The following is a 19,407-nucleotide window of genomic DNA, read 5'->3' on the forward strand; positions in this document are numbered from 1 at the left end:
TCAATGACCATAATATCCGATTGCTTATCGATTGCAAGTTGCTTTGATTCGGTGCAATACAGCAGTGATATACCTACGTTTTATGTGTGATATGGTATCGGGGACATAAACGATATCCAGCCAATTGGACTGAAACGAATTGGATCGCCCTCAATTTGTCGTCGTAGTACAATCCGCTTCCGCTGCATTTTGTTTTGTCGTTTCATCCCGACGATTAGTATTTTTCATTCAGGGTTGATTTTATTTATACACACACCTTATGTAACATGTGTACAATTTTATTCTTCGTGACCTAAAAGGCTCCCCTAAAGTTTAACAAGGCCGTGGGTTTCCGAAGCAAAGTTTATATAAAACGAGAAACTGTCAGTCGTTCTGTTACAACATTTATATGTAGTCAACTTTCGACATGAATTTTCTTTTACTGTGACCTTGTTTTAAAACTTTATGCTGTGCGGTAGGTAATAAAACGTTTTTATTTTATGTTTACGAGTAAGCAAACTCTGGTTTATAGGACGGACCGATCTGATGACAAATTTTATCTATGTTCGATCATACATGTCCATCTCAGTATTGATCTCATCTTGTTATTTTATCAACAAACGCTGGGTGTACGTTGCGTTGATGATATACTTTCAGTGACTGCCTCATAATATCAGAAAACATTGATTGTATACGAGATTTTTAAGAGCATACAAAAATAGTAGGACATTTGATAATGTTTCTTAAATACATTCAATTTATTTGTCGTCTTACATCGTGTTTTGCGGAGCCAATGAATGTAAGCGAATGAGATGGCGTTCACGTGGAAAAGGCGGCGCACTGTGAAGGCTTTGTCAGCCGCTCACTCAGATATAATTACATATTGAGATTTGAGACACGCCCGTTTACGTTTTACAACTACAATGTCATCGACTATTAGTAAACGTCATAGGCATAGACGTCCGAGGGCACAGACTAAAATGTGTGGCCAGGAAAAACACGACAAGAAAACCAAAAGTACTTGAACAAAGAAACTAGAGAAACCTATATTATTGACTTCAGCTTGTAGCGCTCGTGACCCCCGATTTAAAATCTACAAGTAAAACGAGGTGCGAAGAAGGAGGCGATGAAAAACCTTCTACTATAATACCTATATTGTCTAGTTTCTGCTCTTTAACGGATTTCTATAATTTAATTTTGAAGCTTTTCTCCTGGCCATCCAGTATATTTGGCAGCGTTTCTGATCGCGGTATCATATTATAAGTACGTAGATGCTGCTTCCCATTCATCTTCCAGATATAATCCCTACTCGGCTCTTACGTCAGTCGCGGTAACTGACGGGTGGTCTGTTCGGCGAGACCACACGGTAATGTTACTTTATACGGGTTACTTTATCATTTATGAACGTTCGTCTGGTGTCGGGGCGGCGCCGCTCGGTCTGTCCCTATCTTACGAATGATTTTCGAGTTTTTCGGAGCACTGTTCTACTAGGTAACGCCTCTTCTCGCAATGTTTCGTTGAAACTAACAAAACTGACTGTTATCAGTTCTAAAGAGTCCTGGAAACGGACCAGAAAACTCCCGAAACTTTTTTGGTTCTTTTCCAGCGTGGCCAAAGAAAAAAGAGCAAATATTCTTTATATTCTGCTTATATTCTACATATTTTCCATTTGCTGTCTTGCGTTATCTGAAATATTTAAGAGCAAAAATTTGCTACGATTTATTGATAAGTCAGACTGGTGACCGAGTTACCGTGTTGTTTTGCACAGATAAGTCTCGTTAAGAATATATTTCGTCACCTTATTCCTTGACACCATAGCAGCTACTGTACTGTAATCAATACGAGTCTGAACATTGTTACCACACAGCCACTGAGCCACCGCTCGCCAGTCGGGATAAACAAAAGGAGTGCATTCATCACAATATGTGTATACTTAAATATTTCCGTCTGCAATAACATCGTGGCATTTCCACTGTGGTTTTATAGCTTTTAATGCTATTTTACATTCCGTATGACCAACACTCAAGTTATATTTGTCACCAGCCTTCAAACCATTCTGCTGATTTCGTATTCCAGTTTGTTATGTTACGTGTGGGCGCACAATATATGCATTTGCTATTATTCATAATAATTACTGAATATATTGGACCTTTTCTTGTGCTGTATTATATATGCTGTATAATTCTGTTTTAAAATTTCATGTTCGTCGATATTTATGTATCGTGCTACTACGATCACTACACAAGGCCGTGCCTTAGAATTATTTATTACAAAGTAACACAAGAGCAGTTTACGTAAATCCATACTTATTGTACTACCAAATTCATGTATGGCTAACATTTAAACGGTTGTAAGCATAACAAGGCGTTTCACGTGCTTCAGTGTTTAGTTATTTATCAATCCCTAACTAATAGAGAAGATAAATAAATCCAACATGACTTCATGGATGTGGATTTCAAAATACCTCCATGCTTGCTTACCTCACCGACTAATCTTATTGGCACCACTAAACGTCAGCTTGTGACGTCACTGGCTTAAAGTGCAGAATTAAACCAGTGTGTGTTATCAAAATGTTAGTAAAGAAATGCTAAAAATACTCGTTAATGCATATGAGAGAATCAAATGATGATTCAAAATTCTTTAAAGTTAAGGCTAGACAAGACTGGCAAAACATCAAACGTAGAAAAGGAAGGACTGCCTACTCCAACAAAATATTTTTTCTATCTTTAAAATCAAAGTAGTCAGAAACAGTTGAAAGGTGGATTTCGAAGAAAACGTTCATTGACGAAGATAGAAAATGACTAATACCCATATCTCGGACGTCAACAAATGTTTAATGAATGGAATAAATACTAATTGTTATTTTCTTTTGTACCTGCAGGTCGACTGCCCATTCATCGTTTGCATGACGTACGCATTCCACACGCCGGATAAATTGTGTTTTATCTTGGACCTCATGAACGGGGGAGACTTGCATTATCATCTGTCACAACATGGCGTCTTTAACGAGGCCGAGATGAAGTTCTACGCTGCTGAAGTTATATTAGGTAATTATATATTTTTTTACCATCACATATAGCTATGTTCATTCCTGGGCGAAATGAAAAATATAGTGGAAGAAGACCACCCAAGGAAACGATGCATGGATTGCGTGAAAGTCGATATGGCAAGAAAGAGAGTTAATTGTGAGATGACGGCATATATAGAAGAGTATGGAGTATCCCAAATCACATTGGGATAATGACAGGAGGATAATAATATGACTATGTTCATTAAGAGGACGAATTGGAATTTTTGGCGCCAAGGATGTCAATTTTTCTCAGTAAATACAAAACGGATCAAAATACAACTTGGTTACCTGAAAGTTCATGATATAAACCTTATTTTGTTAGACGTAGAAACATGATTAGGTAACTTTTATAACAGAGAAAAATATTTCAAACATACCTCTTTTTAAAAAGAGATTCACATATTATGGGCAAACGGGACCGATTAAAGCCTCTTAACTTTTTTAGTAGTTGAGTATATACATACTCTTTAAAATTGTAGAAGGAATTTTTATCAAATTATCATTTCTAAATTATAAAATTACAAAACCATTTTGTCGCTTACGACTTTTAGTTATAAGCTAGCGCGCGTATTGTTATCCTCGCCCCGCTCAGACGCTCCGACCCCTTTTGGCGCCTTAGATGCGCGTGCCGGTTATGGAATTATTGTTGACCAATTCCTCGCCTTAACTCATAAGATTATCCTATTACGCAAAGACGATTCTCATAAACTAGCTGCGTAACCTGAAGCGCGTTAAAAAGTTTTTTATTGCTAGTTTTAATATGATTTATCCTTCCCTTATCTTCTAACAGTTTACCTGTTATTAATTTAATCATATTTATTTATGATTAGGGAAAATGAAGATAGTTGCGCTTTAAAGTTATAAGTACTTAACTAGTGTAATTTATATTACATAATTCGGTATGGAGTAACCTTATTTATCAGTAAAAATAACGCCAATTAACTGTTACCAGATTTGGAACAAAGCAAATGATTCTCTTTATACGTTCTTTCTTCTCCATCGGCAAACTAGATGTTTAAACCAACAACAGTCCTACATGTGTATTGCCTTTCAAAGATCATAATCCGGCTCTGTTCTTTTTCCGATGCGGTAATCGGATGAACGTATGACCCATTTCTCTAATACCATTGCACTGAATAGGGGTGGCAATATTTTCAACGTTCTATCCCGTAACTAAATCGAATTATCCCGTATCATTGAGAAATATTACACAATAGAAACCCAACCAAGTGAAACCAGTCAATGCAACTTGTTAATATTGTTATTGCAGTCATATATCAACATGATTCATCATACAAGCACCTATAAATAATCTCCACTGTATTATCAGGATATAATTTTAGACGCAGTATTGTCTATAAAAAAACCGGCCAAGTGCGAGTCGGACTCGTGCACGAAGGGTTCCGTAAATTACAGTTAAATCAACCTATCTCAAAAACTATAAGAGATACTTTGATCAAACCAAAAATCGTTGAAAGAGTTAATTAGCATGCATCACCTCTATTTTTTTTAGAATTTTATACCCCGTAGTTATAAAAATAGAGGGGGGGGGACATACTTTTTACGACTTTGAGAGCTGATATCTCAAAAACCGTTCACTTTAAGAAAAATGTTTTTTAGAAAACTTTATATCATTTTAAAAGACCTTTCCATTGATACCCCACACGGGTATGTACATCGAAAAAAAAAAATTCATCCCTCAGTTACATGTATGGGGGGCCCCACCCCCAATTCTTTTTTTTACTATTTAGTGTCATATTTTTGTAGCGGTTCATACAACACATATTCCCATCAAATTTCATCACTGTAGTACTTATAGTTTCCGAGTAAATCGGCTGTGACAGACGGACAGACGGACAGACGGACAGACGGACAGACGGACATGACGAAACTATAAGGGTTCCGTTTTTGCCATTTTGGCTACGGAACCCTAAAAATGACGCAAACAGATGAATATCCAATGCAATTAGATTAAATCATTTCATTGAAAATGACGTCGAGTGTTCTGACGAATATTTATCGCTTATCAACTGAACTGAAAATACGTATGATGTTAAAGAATAATAAACTAAACAGCGTACCTATCTAGAGGGGTGTTTGTCACAAAACAATATTATTAGAAACAGTTTTGTATGAATTGATCTCACATACATAGATGAGCATTTCTATGAAGTATTAAAAGGCCAGTGAGAAACAAATTAAATACCATTCGTAACCTAGCTTTGCTCATAAACAACGACAAAGAGATGACCTTTAAAATAAAATATGTTATGTTTTCTTTAAGGTTTGGAACACATGCACAAGCGTCATATAGTCTACAGAGATCTGAAGCCAGCGAACATTCTCCTTGACGAGCACGGTCACGTCAGAATATCGGACCTTGGCCTCGCCTGTGACTTCTCCAAAAAGAAACCGCACGCCAGTGTGTAAGTATCCTTATTTTAATACTTATTGCGACTGAAGGACGCAAACAATGAAATGAAATTCAATATGACGTTAATCGGATTTGATTGATTCGTTGATTGAATAATTAAGTTTTTCGTAGGCATACAGCCATTTTCCAATCTTCATTATAGTCGATATGAAGTCGTAAAATACGATCCAGAAGGCCTCTTAAATGGTTATTAGTAATTAATCGCAATAATTTGCTCCTTCTTTTCCTGAGAATGCTATTTGAGGATTAATGTTATTTAAACATCTTTGGCGATCATGTATTGTCAGACGCTGGAAAGTCTGACGGCCAGTCTTACGAAGGAGTACCGGGTTACCCGAGTAATGAGATCAGATAAGGAGTCGCTCCATTTAAAATTATTCATACTCAGCTACATCCGTTTAGACTGGAAGCTGACCCCAATATAGTTGGGGAAAGGCCACACACATAATGCTCATTTAAAGCAATTAACACAACACAGGCGTTATTGAAATGCAAATTTAGCATAGCCATAATGACATCAATACAATTATAATTGTAGCTGAAACTAATCAATTTGTTGTTGTTATTAATTGTGACCCACGTGATCGCTGGATCACATCGATACCTAGTAATTGAGAATAATAATACGTATATAGTCAATGTAACAGCTACCGCCCATAATGTTCTTGTTTAGGAACCAATTGACGTAATGCACTATGCTAATTGTTTTAATTGGTCCGTTTACGCACACTGTTTGCTCTTATGTAATCCTATGGTAATTATTTGATCGCCTTGACTTGGAATTAAGCGTTTTGTTGTTTTTACTATTTAATATCATTTGTATACCACATATGTTCAAAAATGTCAAGCTTAACGTGGTGGTTGTGCCTGTTTATTAAAAAAGTTTTTATCACCAGGCATGTATTAATAAAAATGTAACATATTTAAACCATTTCACTGTCCACGATATATACACAATAGTTAAGCTATCAGTGGGTATCACATATGACTCATGGGACATTAAGGGAAGTCATTAAGGATTCTAATTTGAAGGGAAATACGCTCTTTCTAAGAAGGTTGATATAAAATGGTGACGTATTACAATATGCTTAGAGATTAAACTTTCTGACGTCAAGGTATTACCCAAAAAGTAGGTATTTCACATATTTTTGATTTTCCGCGTTCACATATAGATGCAAACTCAGGGACTCCCACATACCTACGGATATTAATAGCTCACGTAAAACAAATGACTGCAATAGTATTTGATGCTAAAATTAACACTTCAATGTTAAAATTGGTGACGTTACTGACGTCATTCGTAGTTAATAATTTTATAGTTATCTATACATATAATAAATCTGTAAAAAAACTGTGTCTGTACATTGAATATATTAAAAAAATAATAATTGGGTGGGGTTTAGAAACAGTAATGGAGCACAAATCCAAAAAAAAAATTCTGTCTGTATGTCTGCATGTCTGTATGTCTGTATGTCTGTTTGTTTGTACACGCTAATCTTCGGAACTACTGGACGGATTTCAATGATTTTTTCTTTGTTGTATCAGTATTAAGCCTGGTCAACATATAGGCTATAATTTATCTTCGAAACTTGAAGACCTGGTGCAGAACACCAACAGACCAACAAAACTATAAGAGATACCAAAATGGTGCCATAGCAAAAATTGTTTCATGTGATAAGCATTTTCAGCTGAGATAATAAATTTTAAGATCTGGAACACCTGATGTGGAACCCCAAGAGCCCAGCTTCTCTGTACCATATACAGGTATGACGTTTTAGCAAAAGTTGTTCAACTTGATAAGCACTTTCTATTGACTTATACAAATTGAAGATCTAAAACACCTGATGTGGAACTCCAGGGGCCCAGCTAGACTATAGCATATAGAGGTGTGACGTTTTAGCAAAAGTTGTTCAATCTGATAAGCACTCTCTGTTGACTTTATAAAAATTGAAGATGTAAAAAGGAGCCCAGCTAGACTATAGCATATAAAGATATGACGTTTTTGCAAAAGTGGTTCAATCTAATAAGCACTCTTTATTGACGTATATACATCGAAGATCTGGAACACCTGATGTGGAACTTCAAGAGCAATACTACACTTAAAATGTATAGAAACGAATGTTATGAAATAGGTATGGTGACACAAAATCGACGATTATCCCTTTATACACTATAGAAATATGAACTCAAGGACAATCCCCGGTGGACGTCGTTAAAAAAAAGACAATCCCTATACCATACCGCTAACTGTGGATGAAAATTACTTGGGCTATTGTGATGGGATGCTAATGGACTAGGAATGGGGAAACTACGGGAACTATGGCACCTGCCGATGACAATGTATTAGATACATGTAAAAATTGCTGGTGGAGACTTCGCCAGCTCACTTACTGGGCCCCCGGGAATCAGTCACTGAATAGCAACAAGAGGACAACAGGGACATGAGCGGCTGAAGTGTGAGAATACCTCGGCGGATTTTAAACGCAGATTACGCGCTCCCTGTGGGTCACTTACCACGAGGCATCCTCCGAGCAGGGCTACTAACCCTGCTCTAGCGACTCCACTCTGGACGGCCAAGCCAAGCCAGAGGCTTGAGACCTACCCCCGTCATGGTTCACTCTGACCTGCCGGAGATGGGGGCAGTATACTCTCCCTGGAGAACTCAGTATATACAGCCCCGCGGGGTAGCTACTCCCCGTCATCAGCCTCAGATGTCCTGCGGTGCTTATATCTCATTATTATTGTCGTTATTATCTCAAGAGCCTTTGTCCCAATTATGTTAGAGTCGACTTCCAGTCACGATGCAACTGAGTACCAGTGTTTTACAAGGAGCGACTACCTATCTGACCTCCACAACCCGGTTACCCGCTCAACCCAACACCCCTTGGTAAAGCTGGTCAGACTTACTGGTCTGACTACCCATAACGACTGCCAAGAATGTTCAATGATAGCCGGAACCTACAGTTTAAGCCTTCCAAATAACGGTCATTGGTATCCAAAATATACGTAGAAAGTACCTACATACGAACTTAGAAAAGTTGCATTAGCAGGTACTTGCCAGACCTGGAATCAAAGACGCACGCTCATACTTGAGAGATTGGTTCTCTACCCACTAAACCACCACGACTTCCACTAAGTCACCACGACTTTGTCATCTATTTAATGTTTTTTACGTAATACGTGTAATATTTTTGCCACACACAACTTAAATGCGGACTAATAAGAATCACTACATTTATCCCTATGGTCGCGTCTATTGCGGTTCAGTTCTCAGCGTTTTGTTTAGTCTGCTGTGCTTTTGCCGTTGAAGTACAAAAATTAAATATATGGAACGTTTCTAATGCGTATCCCGTTGTTTTCAAGTCAACGGGCTCTTAAAATTGAATATCAGACGATTAAGATCTTTGATTTTGCTGACCCCGTAGTCGCTGGCATAAGGGACAGGATCCGCGTACGAAGTCGCGGGCAGAAGCTAGTTACAAATAAGTTGTCATTTTTAATTTCGTTACTCTTTGTTATGTTTTTAATGTACTTTGTTTAATTTTTAACACAGGTATATAAATAAAAGCAATTTTTACCCCAGAGTGGAGTAGTGGGATAGGAGAAAAAGTACTCACTGTGAGAAACTATGAAATATTCTGTATTTCTATTATGGAAAGTACAACATTTTTACAACACAATAATTCAATTTTAACCCTAACCGACTTCGTATCTCTTCCAGGGGTACTCACGGCTACATGGCACCCGAGGTGCTGTCAAAAGGCACCGGCTACGACTCCTCGGCCGATTGGTTCAGTTTCGGCTGCATGCTATACAAGTTGCTGAAGGGACACTCGCCCTTCCGCCAGCACAAGACCAAGGATAAGCACGAGATTGACAGAATGACGCTCACTATGGTAAACATTCTTTGCTTTCTGTATTGTGATAGTTTGAGTATTGTATATTTTGTGTTTAGTTAAATATTTGGATTTGGCTATATGTTTTGGTACATATTTTTTTTGTGTATTATTTTATGATGACTGAAGTTGAGGTCTGAATATGAACCATCATACATGAGTCCATTTTTACTCTTCGCCCCTTATTAATAAACATGGAACAATGTTTTACTAAGTTTAAACCCATGAAATTGTATGGTTATTCCTTTGTTATTTCTGCTGTACTTTTATCCGTGTTGATTAATAAAGCTACTTATATATTTTTAAGTTGTCATTAATTAGTATTCAGACTTGATTCCACAGAAAATATACTTGCATCATATTTTATCAAATTAAATAACAAGAAAATTTTGCAACTTTTTACCAATATTCTAATATGGCCACTCACTCCTACCCTAGAATTTGTGATAGTTTCTATGTTGAAAGTAAAAGATGGAATCATGTCTGCAATAGAACTACGATGTCTTCCAGAACGTGGAGCTCCCCGAGTCGTTCAGCCCCAGCCTCAAGAGCCTGCTGGAGGGGCTGCTGCAGCGAGACATTAATAAGCGGCTGGGGTGCAAGGGACGGGGGTATGTCATCATATTTACTGTATATTTTTTTCCTCACTAGGAAGTTATGAACGATGAACGAAAGCCTCCCCCATAACCTGATTTATATTGCTAGTCTTATGAGGCCGGTTCGCGAGAAGGCTGTCCAAGTCTTCATCCCGTTCGCCTTCCATTATTAGGAATCCATTGCGTGGTGATTTTAACCCGCTTGTCGACATGCAATATCTTTCCATCATCGCGCTGTACTGATATTGTAATTTTAAACAATCAGGCGGTGTTAAGAGATGGATTGAAATATGGCTCACAACTAGATTTACGTTATCTTTACTGTATGTTTAGGATTGATTCTGAAGACGTTTGCTTAGTCAGTAGGATAATTTCTGAAATATTTTTTTATACTTAAGAAGACAAAAGTAGCAAACAGGAGCAGTTTTTATTGCTTGAAATTGTAAAGAATTTAAAGACTTTCCTTCTACGGAAGGTCAAAGTCATAATTACAAACGCCTGACGTTATATTCCTCGAAACTTCACACCTGCGTCATTGACCGGTTCGAATGTTTCCCTCAGGTACTCAACTGACGCACATTAGACATTTTCCGCAATCAACACTCCGATCTGTGTTTTCCAATTAGGAAGGAAAGTTGAGAATTTTGTCAGAAGATGCTCCTCTTTATATAATACGAATGAATCATTAATATATGCGCCGTTATGCGCCTTACGACTAATACGAGTTAAAAAGATTTCGTATTTCGAAAGATCTAACTGAAGAAATTACTCTAAGTGTATCATACTTAGAGTAATTTCTTTATGTCTGAGCTTTGGTTTATGAGCATTTAATAATTTTTAGTCTATGTATACTAAATAATGGTTTTGCATTAGATCAGCTGAATCTAATTTACTTACTATCTTCATCTCTGCATAATGGTCCCAACTCTAATTAAAATTTGAATATATAATAACATCAAATTGTATTTATTTTCCAGTGCCGACGAAGTAAAAGAGCACGTTTTCTTCGCGGGCATCGACTGGCAGCAAGTGTACCACCAGAAATACACGCCGCCTCTCATACCACCTCGCGGCGAGGTCAACGCGGCCGACGCTTTCGATATCGGCAGCTTTGATGAAGAGGATACCAAGGGGATTAAGGTAATAACTTAATTATTTGCCTAGCCAGATGTTATGACTTTGTGTCAGCGAAGCTTGGTTTTACGATTTAAAGAAAGGGAAGCATGCGAGCTGCCCAAGATCGGGGATTACAGGGAGACGACTATACGGTTTCGAATTTTTGCATAAATATTTTTGTATGATTACTTCATTATTATTGTCCAATGCAAATCTTATTTCATTTCAAATTGGCTTATGAAACGTCACACTAGTTGCATCCAAAGTTCAAAGCGTTAAATGCATAGTCAAGGTCAAATTCAGAAGAACCAGTAAGAAATTCCATGGCAAATTCAGTATTTATTAAATCAAGTTCTTGTGCACTTGCAATGTGTGGTCCAGTATATCATGTTTAAAGTTCAACAAATCTAATAATGAAACTCAATTCCAATTTCCAGCTGACGGAAGCTGACCAGATGCAGTACAAAGACTTCCCGCTGGTGATATCGGAGCGCTGGCAGTCTGAGGTCGCGGAGACCGTGTTCGAGACCATCAACCAGGAGGCTGACAAGATGGAGCAGAAGAAGAAAGCCAAGCAGAAGCAGAAGTTCGATGCTGATGAGAAAGGTACGTTGTAGCATTTGGTTGGTCTCAAGTTGGGTGACGTTTAGTTCAGAAGATTAAAAAAAAATTCAACCTAGGCATAACTACACGGAATTTAATTGATATTTAACGAAGAAAAGAATGTTTTGGCATTAATAGGCCTCTTTTCTCAAGACTGTGTCAGATGGTGTTCATATTCGACTCTAATATGATACACTCTTATAATTAGAGAGTGTTTCTAGACCGAACCAAATGGTGTTTAAAATTGTCGATCGACGGCGGCGTACAATGTTTCTTTTAATAAAAATCAATCAAGGTTGTTAGATCGGTGTGGTCTCCTTTCTAGATATACTCTAACCGTCAGTTGCACAAAGCTCCATTAAAGTCGAAGCTTCTTTAAATCTATTGCTGACTCTTTATTTTTATTTTTATTTTATTTTATTTGAAAGGAATAACAAACAGCAGTATATTACACAGTAGGCATACAATATAGAGCTTATAATAAAGTAACAAATATACTACTCAACACGTTATCCACAGATTACAATACAGAATAACTAGTCTTTCTTTGTCAATAAGATAAAAAGTGTTAGCAACATATTTAATGAAGCTTTTACGTTAATGGAGCTTTGTGCAACTGACGGTAAGTCACATTTCAATAAGGATTAAATAACTACAACGCTTCTTACAACGAATTACATATTTTTACCGATCTCATACATTACAGAATCGGATTGCATTCTTCACGGGTACATCAAGAAGCTTGGTGGTCCTTTCGCGAGCGCGTGGCAGACTCGCTACGCCAAGCTCTACCCGAACCGGCTTGAACTGCACTTGGAGAACAGCGCCAAACCTGAGATGATACTATTGGACTCCGTCGAGGAAGTGTCCTCGGACCTGGTGTCCGTCAAGGGGGAACAGTGCATTGTACTGCGGACTAGGAACGATACTAAGATCGTGCTCACAAATACTGTAAGTTTTCAAAGGCAATTCAAAAAAGATTGTGGGTTGCAACACATGTAGATACAACCCAAACTTTGGACTTCCACGAACTGTATAACATGCTCAATATTACCTATTTAATTGTGTTTTTGTTTTTGTTTGAAGGACGAAATCGGGCTCAAAGAGTGGGCGTTGTCCCTGCGGTCCGCGCACAAGTGCTCGCAGGAGCTGCTGGCGTCGATGGCGCGCAAGGCGGGCAAGATATACGGCACGGACGGCGCCAAGGACGCCATGTCGCTGGTGCGGCCGCCCGCGCCGCAGCCCTCGCCCGCGCTCGCCCGCGCGCCCAACGGGAGCAACTAGCATGAGCTGTCCGCGCCCAACAAGGGCGCGAAGATGTTCCGCCGCTCCAAGAGCGCGGCGCAACTCATCAAGTGAGCGCCTGCACGCCCGCCCGAGCCGGCCCTGCCGGGCCCGCCGCACGAGCCAGGCCCGCAGCGCTCGCGACGCTCAGTACGCTCGCGATGCTCAGTTCGCTCGCGACGCTCACAGCGCTCGCTGCACAGCTGACGCGCTCCGCGCCGCTCCCGCCGCGCGATGAACTCTTAGTGACTCTTTAGGACTGCCAATTATTAATAAATGAATGCTGATCGCATTTTATTGTTGTACGAATTAATGTGATAGGACCGATCAAATTAAAAGTACGATGTATAAATATATATTTCGTTTACCTCCAGTGATTTTCGATTGTGGATAAAATAGTAACTTTTGTAATCGTTTGCACCGATTGAATTTTGTAATTATTAACGTAACGTTCTGGATGTTGTATTTAACTCTGTGGTAGGTATTGTAAAAATTTAATAACTTATAATTCGAGTAGATAAGCATAGCGACTACCTATATGTGTTTGTGCAATAGATCAAAATATATTAAATAAAAGTAATAAAAACGTAACGAGTAATCGTCGAGTCGGTTAAAATTAATATTAGTGAAAGTCTTGACAATTTTAATGCAATTGGATTGTTCGTTGTGCGTATAATATAGAAGCTTCAAATTAATCGATTTATATCGTAATTAGAAATTCTAGCACTTTGGTTACGACTCTGATAATATAATTGCACACAGGTGGAGATTTTCACGAGCTGTTTGTGTTGTCTCCGGTTGCTCTCTTACGCAAACTCTGAGTTACTGTTACAAATAGTTCCTTTAAATATAACCTAACGTGGAACAATTTTTTATTTATTATAACGGTACTTAAATGTAACACTTCTGTTGTGTTCCAAACCAACTGTTCATATTAAGTTTCAACATTATTTATATAAATAAATAGAAAAATGTAAGTAGATCTAATAAAAATCTCTTTTTCATATATAATATTTAGAGGCAATACTTTTCTAACAACATTTAGGTGTGATTAATAACAATAGTTGTAAAGGCAATATTTAGATGAAAAAAAAAATTAAAGCATGTTCAATGTCCATGAATTTATGTGGGAACCATTTTAGTTAGTATTTATTCCATAGACGATTTATTATGGCCTGGCCACGATGACATTTGTATGTTGTGTATGTTTTATAATAATTGTATAGCAATGCAAATTTTAGTTATTACTTGTTTTGAGTCTGATGCAGATTTAGTTTATTTTATAATCATGATGGTGTTTAATTCGTTGCCATGATTGTTTTATAGGCTTCTATATTGTATCTTATTGATTTTCTATATCCACAAAGTCAATGAATTTGACATAAATTAAGAAGCTGAGCAATACTTAGAACATGGTTATCAGGGTGAGATGTAAATTTCAACTCGTATCTTAATTTTAATGCTCTTCTGATACTGAATCACTGAGGATTTGTTCATTGAATATTTGATAGTAATAGTCGGTGAATATTAGAAATAGATCCTACTTTAGCATTGCTTTGCTTCTTATTTTACAATTGTTTTACGTGTGCGTTAATTTGAGCATGCGGGCGAAGCATATTTGATAAAATAATCATTGATATATTATATTACATTGTTTTGTTATAGAATTTAGATGCTAGTCAAATAAATTTTACTACATTTATTGATTTTAATAAAACTAAGTAACTTATATGTATAAAATAATAGCTATTACAGCTAAACAGTATTATAGGTTAGTTGTTTTCTTGATAAAATCTTTCTATTGTGATATGTTTCAAACGTTTGCATAGAATAGATGTATCTGTGACAGTAGTACTCTTCCTCCTGGTATATTTTCTTCATGTACGATTATGTAGTACCAGATTAGTTGCTATTCTTCACGTAATGATATACCGCTTTAATATATTCATTGCTCTAGTAAACAAGCATGAGATATTGATTATGAAACGTAGTATTAGTTAGCACACTTGAAGGCTAAACCTTGAATTGCATTTGCAAAATCCTTTATGAATTTGAAGGCCAAAGTAGTCGGGGATAATCAACATTCCGGTATGCCAAATTAGATTATAATGGTGGGTTAATATGATGCATTTAAAAGTTTTTATTTATTGACTGCGCACAATATTGTTCGCCCCATTAATTGAGAGCTATACAAACATTGCTTATTTATGCTGACCGAGTTAAAATTGTATTGTCGATAGCCACCGGCTATGTCTGCATCAGACAAACTGTTACATACCTCTGTTAGAAAATATTTTTATTGTGAACCTACATTATGTGTAGTAAATTGTTTATTTAATCATTTGTTTGTTTTAATTACTACCAACAACGAACGGAAGAATAGACCGAATGACTAAGAGCGCTTTCAGCCTAGCGAATGCTCGATTGCTAGTGAAACTGAATTAGGCAGACAGACATTCACAATAACGTGTTTTTCGAATATTATATCTGTTGGTTTGATAACTAGAGATAATGATGATGAATTTGAGATTACTTGTGTGGGGCTAGGGCTTAAGGCTCAGTGGCTGAGGCATAAAAGGCTAGCGGGCTAATTAAGGAATCACCAGATAGATTATCGGGAACGGCCGTTAACCGCTTCGCGGACTAACAATAGTATGATGCTGGATGAATTTTTAGGATACCATTTGAGAAGAAAAAACATCAATACATTTCACTGACGACCCATGTCAGTGTCAACGAAACAAACATGCAAAGCACAACAAACTTCTAAAATGTAATTTTAAGCAACGAGTATAATGTACTCATTCTCCGACCTAGTGTATTACTCATCTCTCCTGGCATGCATTTCTTTGGGCAGTTATTACAAGCAAATAGAGGATCCCGCTACAAAACGCAGTTACGGCACGGGTCTAGGCATACTCATCACCTGCATGGTATGCGGTCCTTCTGTCGTTCACTCCGTTTTGATGGTCTGGGGGAATATTATCATCATCAAATGCTGCAAGAAACAGTAAGTTGGTTTTGTTGTGGTAACATGATTTTAAGATTGACTCTGTGATTGGCAGATTGGAAACGGAAGAATAATGCAAGACACTCTGGCTATAAGTTATTGAAATATTATGGAACCCTATTTAATGTATTTTTTGTGTTTTCAGGTACATTCACCATTTAAGTTTGGCTTACACATGGCTCTATCTAATATACATGAACTTCAACTTGAATATCACAAATAATGTGCTCTGGATCCATCAGGCCGTTGCTCTCCGCTTAGTAGGATTAGCGTTTGAAATAAACTTGGCAGAAAAAGCCAAGCGACAAGCACCTCCAAAAATGCCTGTGGTTTCAAATAATTCAGTTCCTAAGATAAATGATGTAGCTAACAAAGTGTCTACTCAACCGGCTCAAAGCACAAACGGTGGTGCTAAAAGCTCAGCAAATAAATTCACACTGTCTGACATGGGGTTTGTGCCGACGGAACCCAGCGCAGTAGACATTATTGCTTATGCTTATTATTTTATTGGATTGCATAAGGGTAAATATAATTACATTTTTTTTCAGTCTAATGTCTTAAACCTTTTAATGATCACAATTTTTAGGTATTTATTGGAATAGCTTTGGCCCACGTCTCGTGGGGCTAATTCGAGCCTACACGTGAATAAAATGGAGCCTTCCGTGGTAGCTAATCTGAGTTACCCTTATAAGAACTAGCAGTTAAATTTTTATAGAACTTCTTGCTTTTCAGGCCCTTATTATAGGTGGAAAATATTTAATGAACACTTTAAGACCCCATTTGGAATTCTTGGCGATTGCAGAGTAATAACAGAGCAGAAATTAAAAAAGGCTTTTGTGTGCGCCATACTTTATTTGTTTTTAAGCAGGAAATTTCCAGTGCAGGTAAGATATGAACATTTTTTCCCCTTGGAGCTGAATCACACGTGGAGGGCACATAAAATTGTACATCGATTCCACATCAAATCTACAGCAATCTAAATCAAATAGACCTACTAGTGTTAGCCTCTTTGCGAGAACGGAATTACTTTTACAGGTATATCATGAAAACGACTTCTACCTCAAACATGGCACCGACTTTCGCTACCTGTACAACATACCGCAGATGTTCATATACGTGCTTCAGTACCAGGTGGTCATGATGTTGTGCACTAGTGTTTGCACTGAATCCGGCTTCGGTGTGTACCCCACTAAGACCCAACCCATACCTGGTCACGGACCCTCTGCGAGATTCAGCTTGTTAAATCTAGCGTAAGTAGTACATACTAAAGTATGTACATTAGTATTGCCGAGTAAATGGTTAAATTAAGAGAAAATGGCTTCATGCTTGTATTTAAAAAAAAAATGTGTCAACTTTTTCTGTTTGTGAGGACCGGTTATGAGCATAAGGATCCTACCTATTTAACTCTCAATTACAATTGACACGGTATCAGACATTTGTTAATCAATCATTGCTAACGATTCCTACAGTTCAGTTATTGTACTTGATATAATTTGGTACACAAACGTGTGCAAAATTGACTGATGTTAACACATTAACACTGTAGGTACATATACAGTGTGTTATCTTTATACGGATAGTCTACCTGTCTGGGCTTTATCACCACTAGACGAGATAGTGTGGGAAGAACTTCAAATAAAAATTCTTATAAAAATTATATTAGATAATGATAATTTAATCTCCATTTAGGTCCCTTGTCTAGCTTCTAGGGAATATCTAGTAAGTAGGTAAGACTAAAAACTACAGATACCTACCTATATAAATATTTCAGTACAATAACAGAAGAGGTGGCCTTAGAACAAGAATACAATTTCGCCATGTTAAGATCTTTTGAAAATGAAAAGCTTCTGATTGGTCCAAGAATGAGAGATACCTTGCGGGGTTGGGATATGCCCACACGATACTGGTTTTGGGCGCACACTTACAAAGGCATGGTCAAGACGAACAAGGAAGTGAGGTCTGTTTTTACTCAGTACTTATGTACCTTGTAGTGTAATAAAAATAGGTATTAATTAGATCTGCAAATTGGCCTGGAACTTTGAAGTTGGAAACACTAATTTCCCTGCCAGCAAAGTCTTGTAGTAAGTACATGATAGAGATGCGACTGCGCATTGCACTAAGAGCCACAAAAACACGTCTATAAGGAGATAACAAAATAAGAGCGGTTTAGATTATTCCAAGGCAAATTACAAATCGACGGTGTTTCAAAGGGAAAAAAACTACATTACGCACGCACGTTTTTCTCAAAACCTAGGAAGACTAAGTTCTTTAACTAATTATCTAACTACTTAGGTCCTACCTGTTACCTAATTATCTAACTACTTAGGTCCTACCTGTTACCTAATTATAAGTAATTGGTTTTCAGGAGTGCACTATCGTTCCTAGCATGGACGGTGTGGTGTGGTCCCACTTTGCAACAATTGATTATCTCGGCCACGCTCTGGGTACATCTCCATCTAGAAAATGAATATGGCGAATTATATGATACAAATGTATCGGTAGGTTAACTTTGTTTATGTATGATTGGACTTCGTCTATTTGTACTTTATGTCCCTCAATTAGCATAGTACCTACGGGGAGGAGGGACCAACGAAAGTTTTCTTTATACTTATTTTGTTTCTTACTTTTTACATCTGTCCCAGAATCAATAGTAGTGGATGTACACGCTTTATGACCTTAAAAAAAATTATAGCTATGCGTAAATATTTTTCATTATTTCAGATGAAAATTCCATGGGACATCGGCTTTTCAATAATGCGCCTGTTCTGCTTAACTTACCTGACACCCTGCCTGATACTGAACGACTCCGCCGTAGTACTCAGATACTACAACTCGATATTCTGGGTATACCATATGGTTTTGTTATTTTTAATATTAGGCGCCGTTGGTGTTTACAAGGAACGCACAATGGCAAGGACATCGGGATTGTAAATCATACAGTGATACAATAAAGAAATAAATTAACTTTTAATCTACCTTTTTAATTTAACGTGAGGTTGCACAACTTTTACTGATTTTTATAAAAGCACTAGTAGCACTGGGATCTTGTTATATTCAGGTAAATAAATTGTTTAATTTTCCGTTTGTCCCGTCATTACTCACTGAAGATGATAGTATTTATTAAAAAACAAGAAACCATTTTCATCAACAACATATATTATTTATTGATACATCAATATAATTCATTCAACGTAGCTGATATAATAAAAGCACATTGTAAATAATATTGAAATATTAAGCAATATAAAATAGTCACAAATTGTGCCTAGTCAACAAAAACAATTTGAAAACAAAATTGATATTATTGTGTTATCACAGTTTACATAAATCTAAAAAGCTTACTTTCACTATGGAAGACATCAGACATTGGTCAAAATCTATTTAAAAATAACATTGCATTGTCTCTTAAATATTATTGT

General features: G+C 37.2%; 2 protein-coding genes across 3 annotated transcripts in view; both read left to right on the forward strand.

Moving 5' to 3' along the window:
* Window positions 1-15,319, forward strand: part of LOC110372807 (G protein-coupled receptor kinase 1) — a 35,358-nt gene extending 20,039 nt beyond the window's left edge. The window contains exons 9-16 of one of the 2 annotated variants that reach the window (XM_021329778.3): window positions 2,861-3,026; window positions 5,334-5,475; window positions 9,205-9,379; window positions 9,872-9,990; window positions 10,953-11,115; window positions 11,529-11,697; window positions 12,401-12,645; window positions 12,781-15,319. In XM_021329778.3, coding sequence (XP_021185453.1) covers window positions 2,861-3,026; window positions 5,334-5,475; window positions 9,205-9,379; window positions 9,872-9,990; window positions 10,953-11,115; window positions 11,529-11,697; window positions 12,401-12,645; window positions 12,781-12,978 — 1,377 coding nt within the window. In that variant the 3' untranslated portion in view covers window positions 12,979-15,319. The remainder of the gene's footprint in view (window positions 1-2,860; window positions 3,027-5,333; window positions 5,476-9,204; window positions 9,380-9,871; window positions 9,991-10,952; window positions 11,116-11,528; window positions 11,698-12,400; window positions 12,646-12,780) is intronic. The other variant, XM_021329779.3, reaches the window with a different exon arrangement.
* Window positions 15,320-15,680: 361 nt separating this feature from the next.
* LOC110372835 (lysophospholipid acyltransferase 7) lies at window positions 15,681-19,364 on the forward strand. Its single transcript, XM_021329820.3, has 7 exons — window positions 15,681-15,988; window positions 16,134-16,510; window positions 16,721-16,872; window positions 17,024-17,238; window positions 17,760-17,945; window positions 18,354-18,486; window positions 18,710-19,364. The coding sequence occupies exons 1-7, from the start codon at window positions 15,774-15,776 to the stop codon at window positions 18,917-18,919; spliced, it is 1,488 nt and encodes a 495-aa protein (XP_021185495.3). The 5' UTR covers window positions 15,681-15,773; the 3' UTR covers window positions 18,920-19,364.
* The last annotated feature ends 43 nt before the right edge of the window (window positions 19,365-19,407 follow it).

The sequence above is a fragment of the Helicoverpa armigera genome, chromosome 8, assembly GCF_030705265.1.
Source record: "Helicoverpa armigera isolate CAAS_96S chromosome 8, ASM3070526v1, whole genome shotgun sequence".
NCBI lineage: Eukaryota > Metazoa > Arthropoda > Insecta > Lepidoptera > Noctuidae > Helicoverpa > Helicoverpa armigera.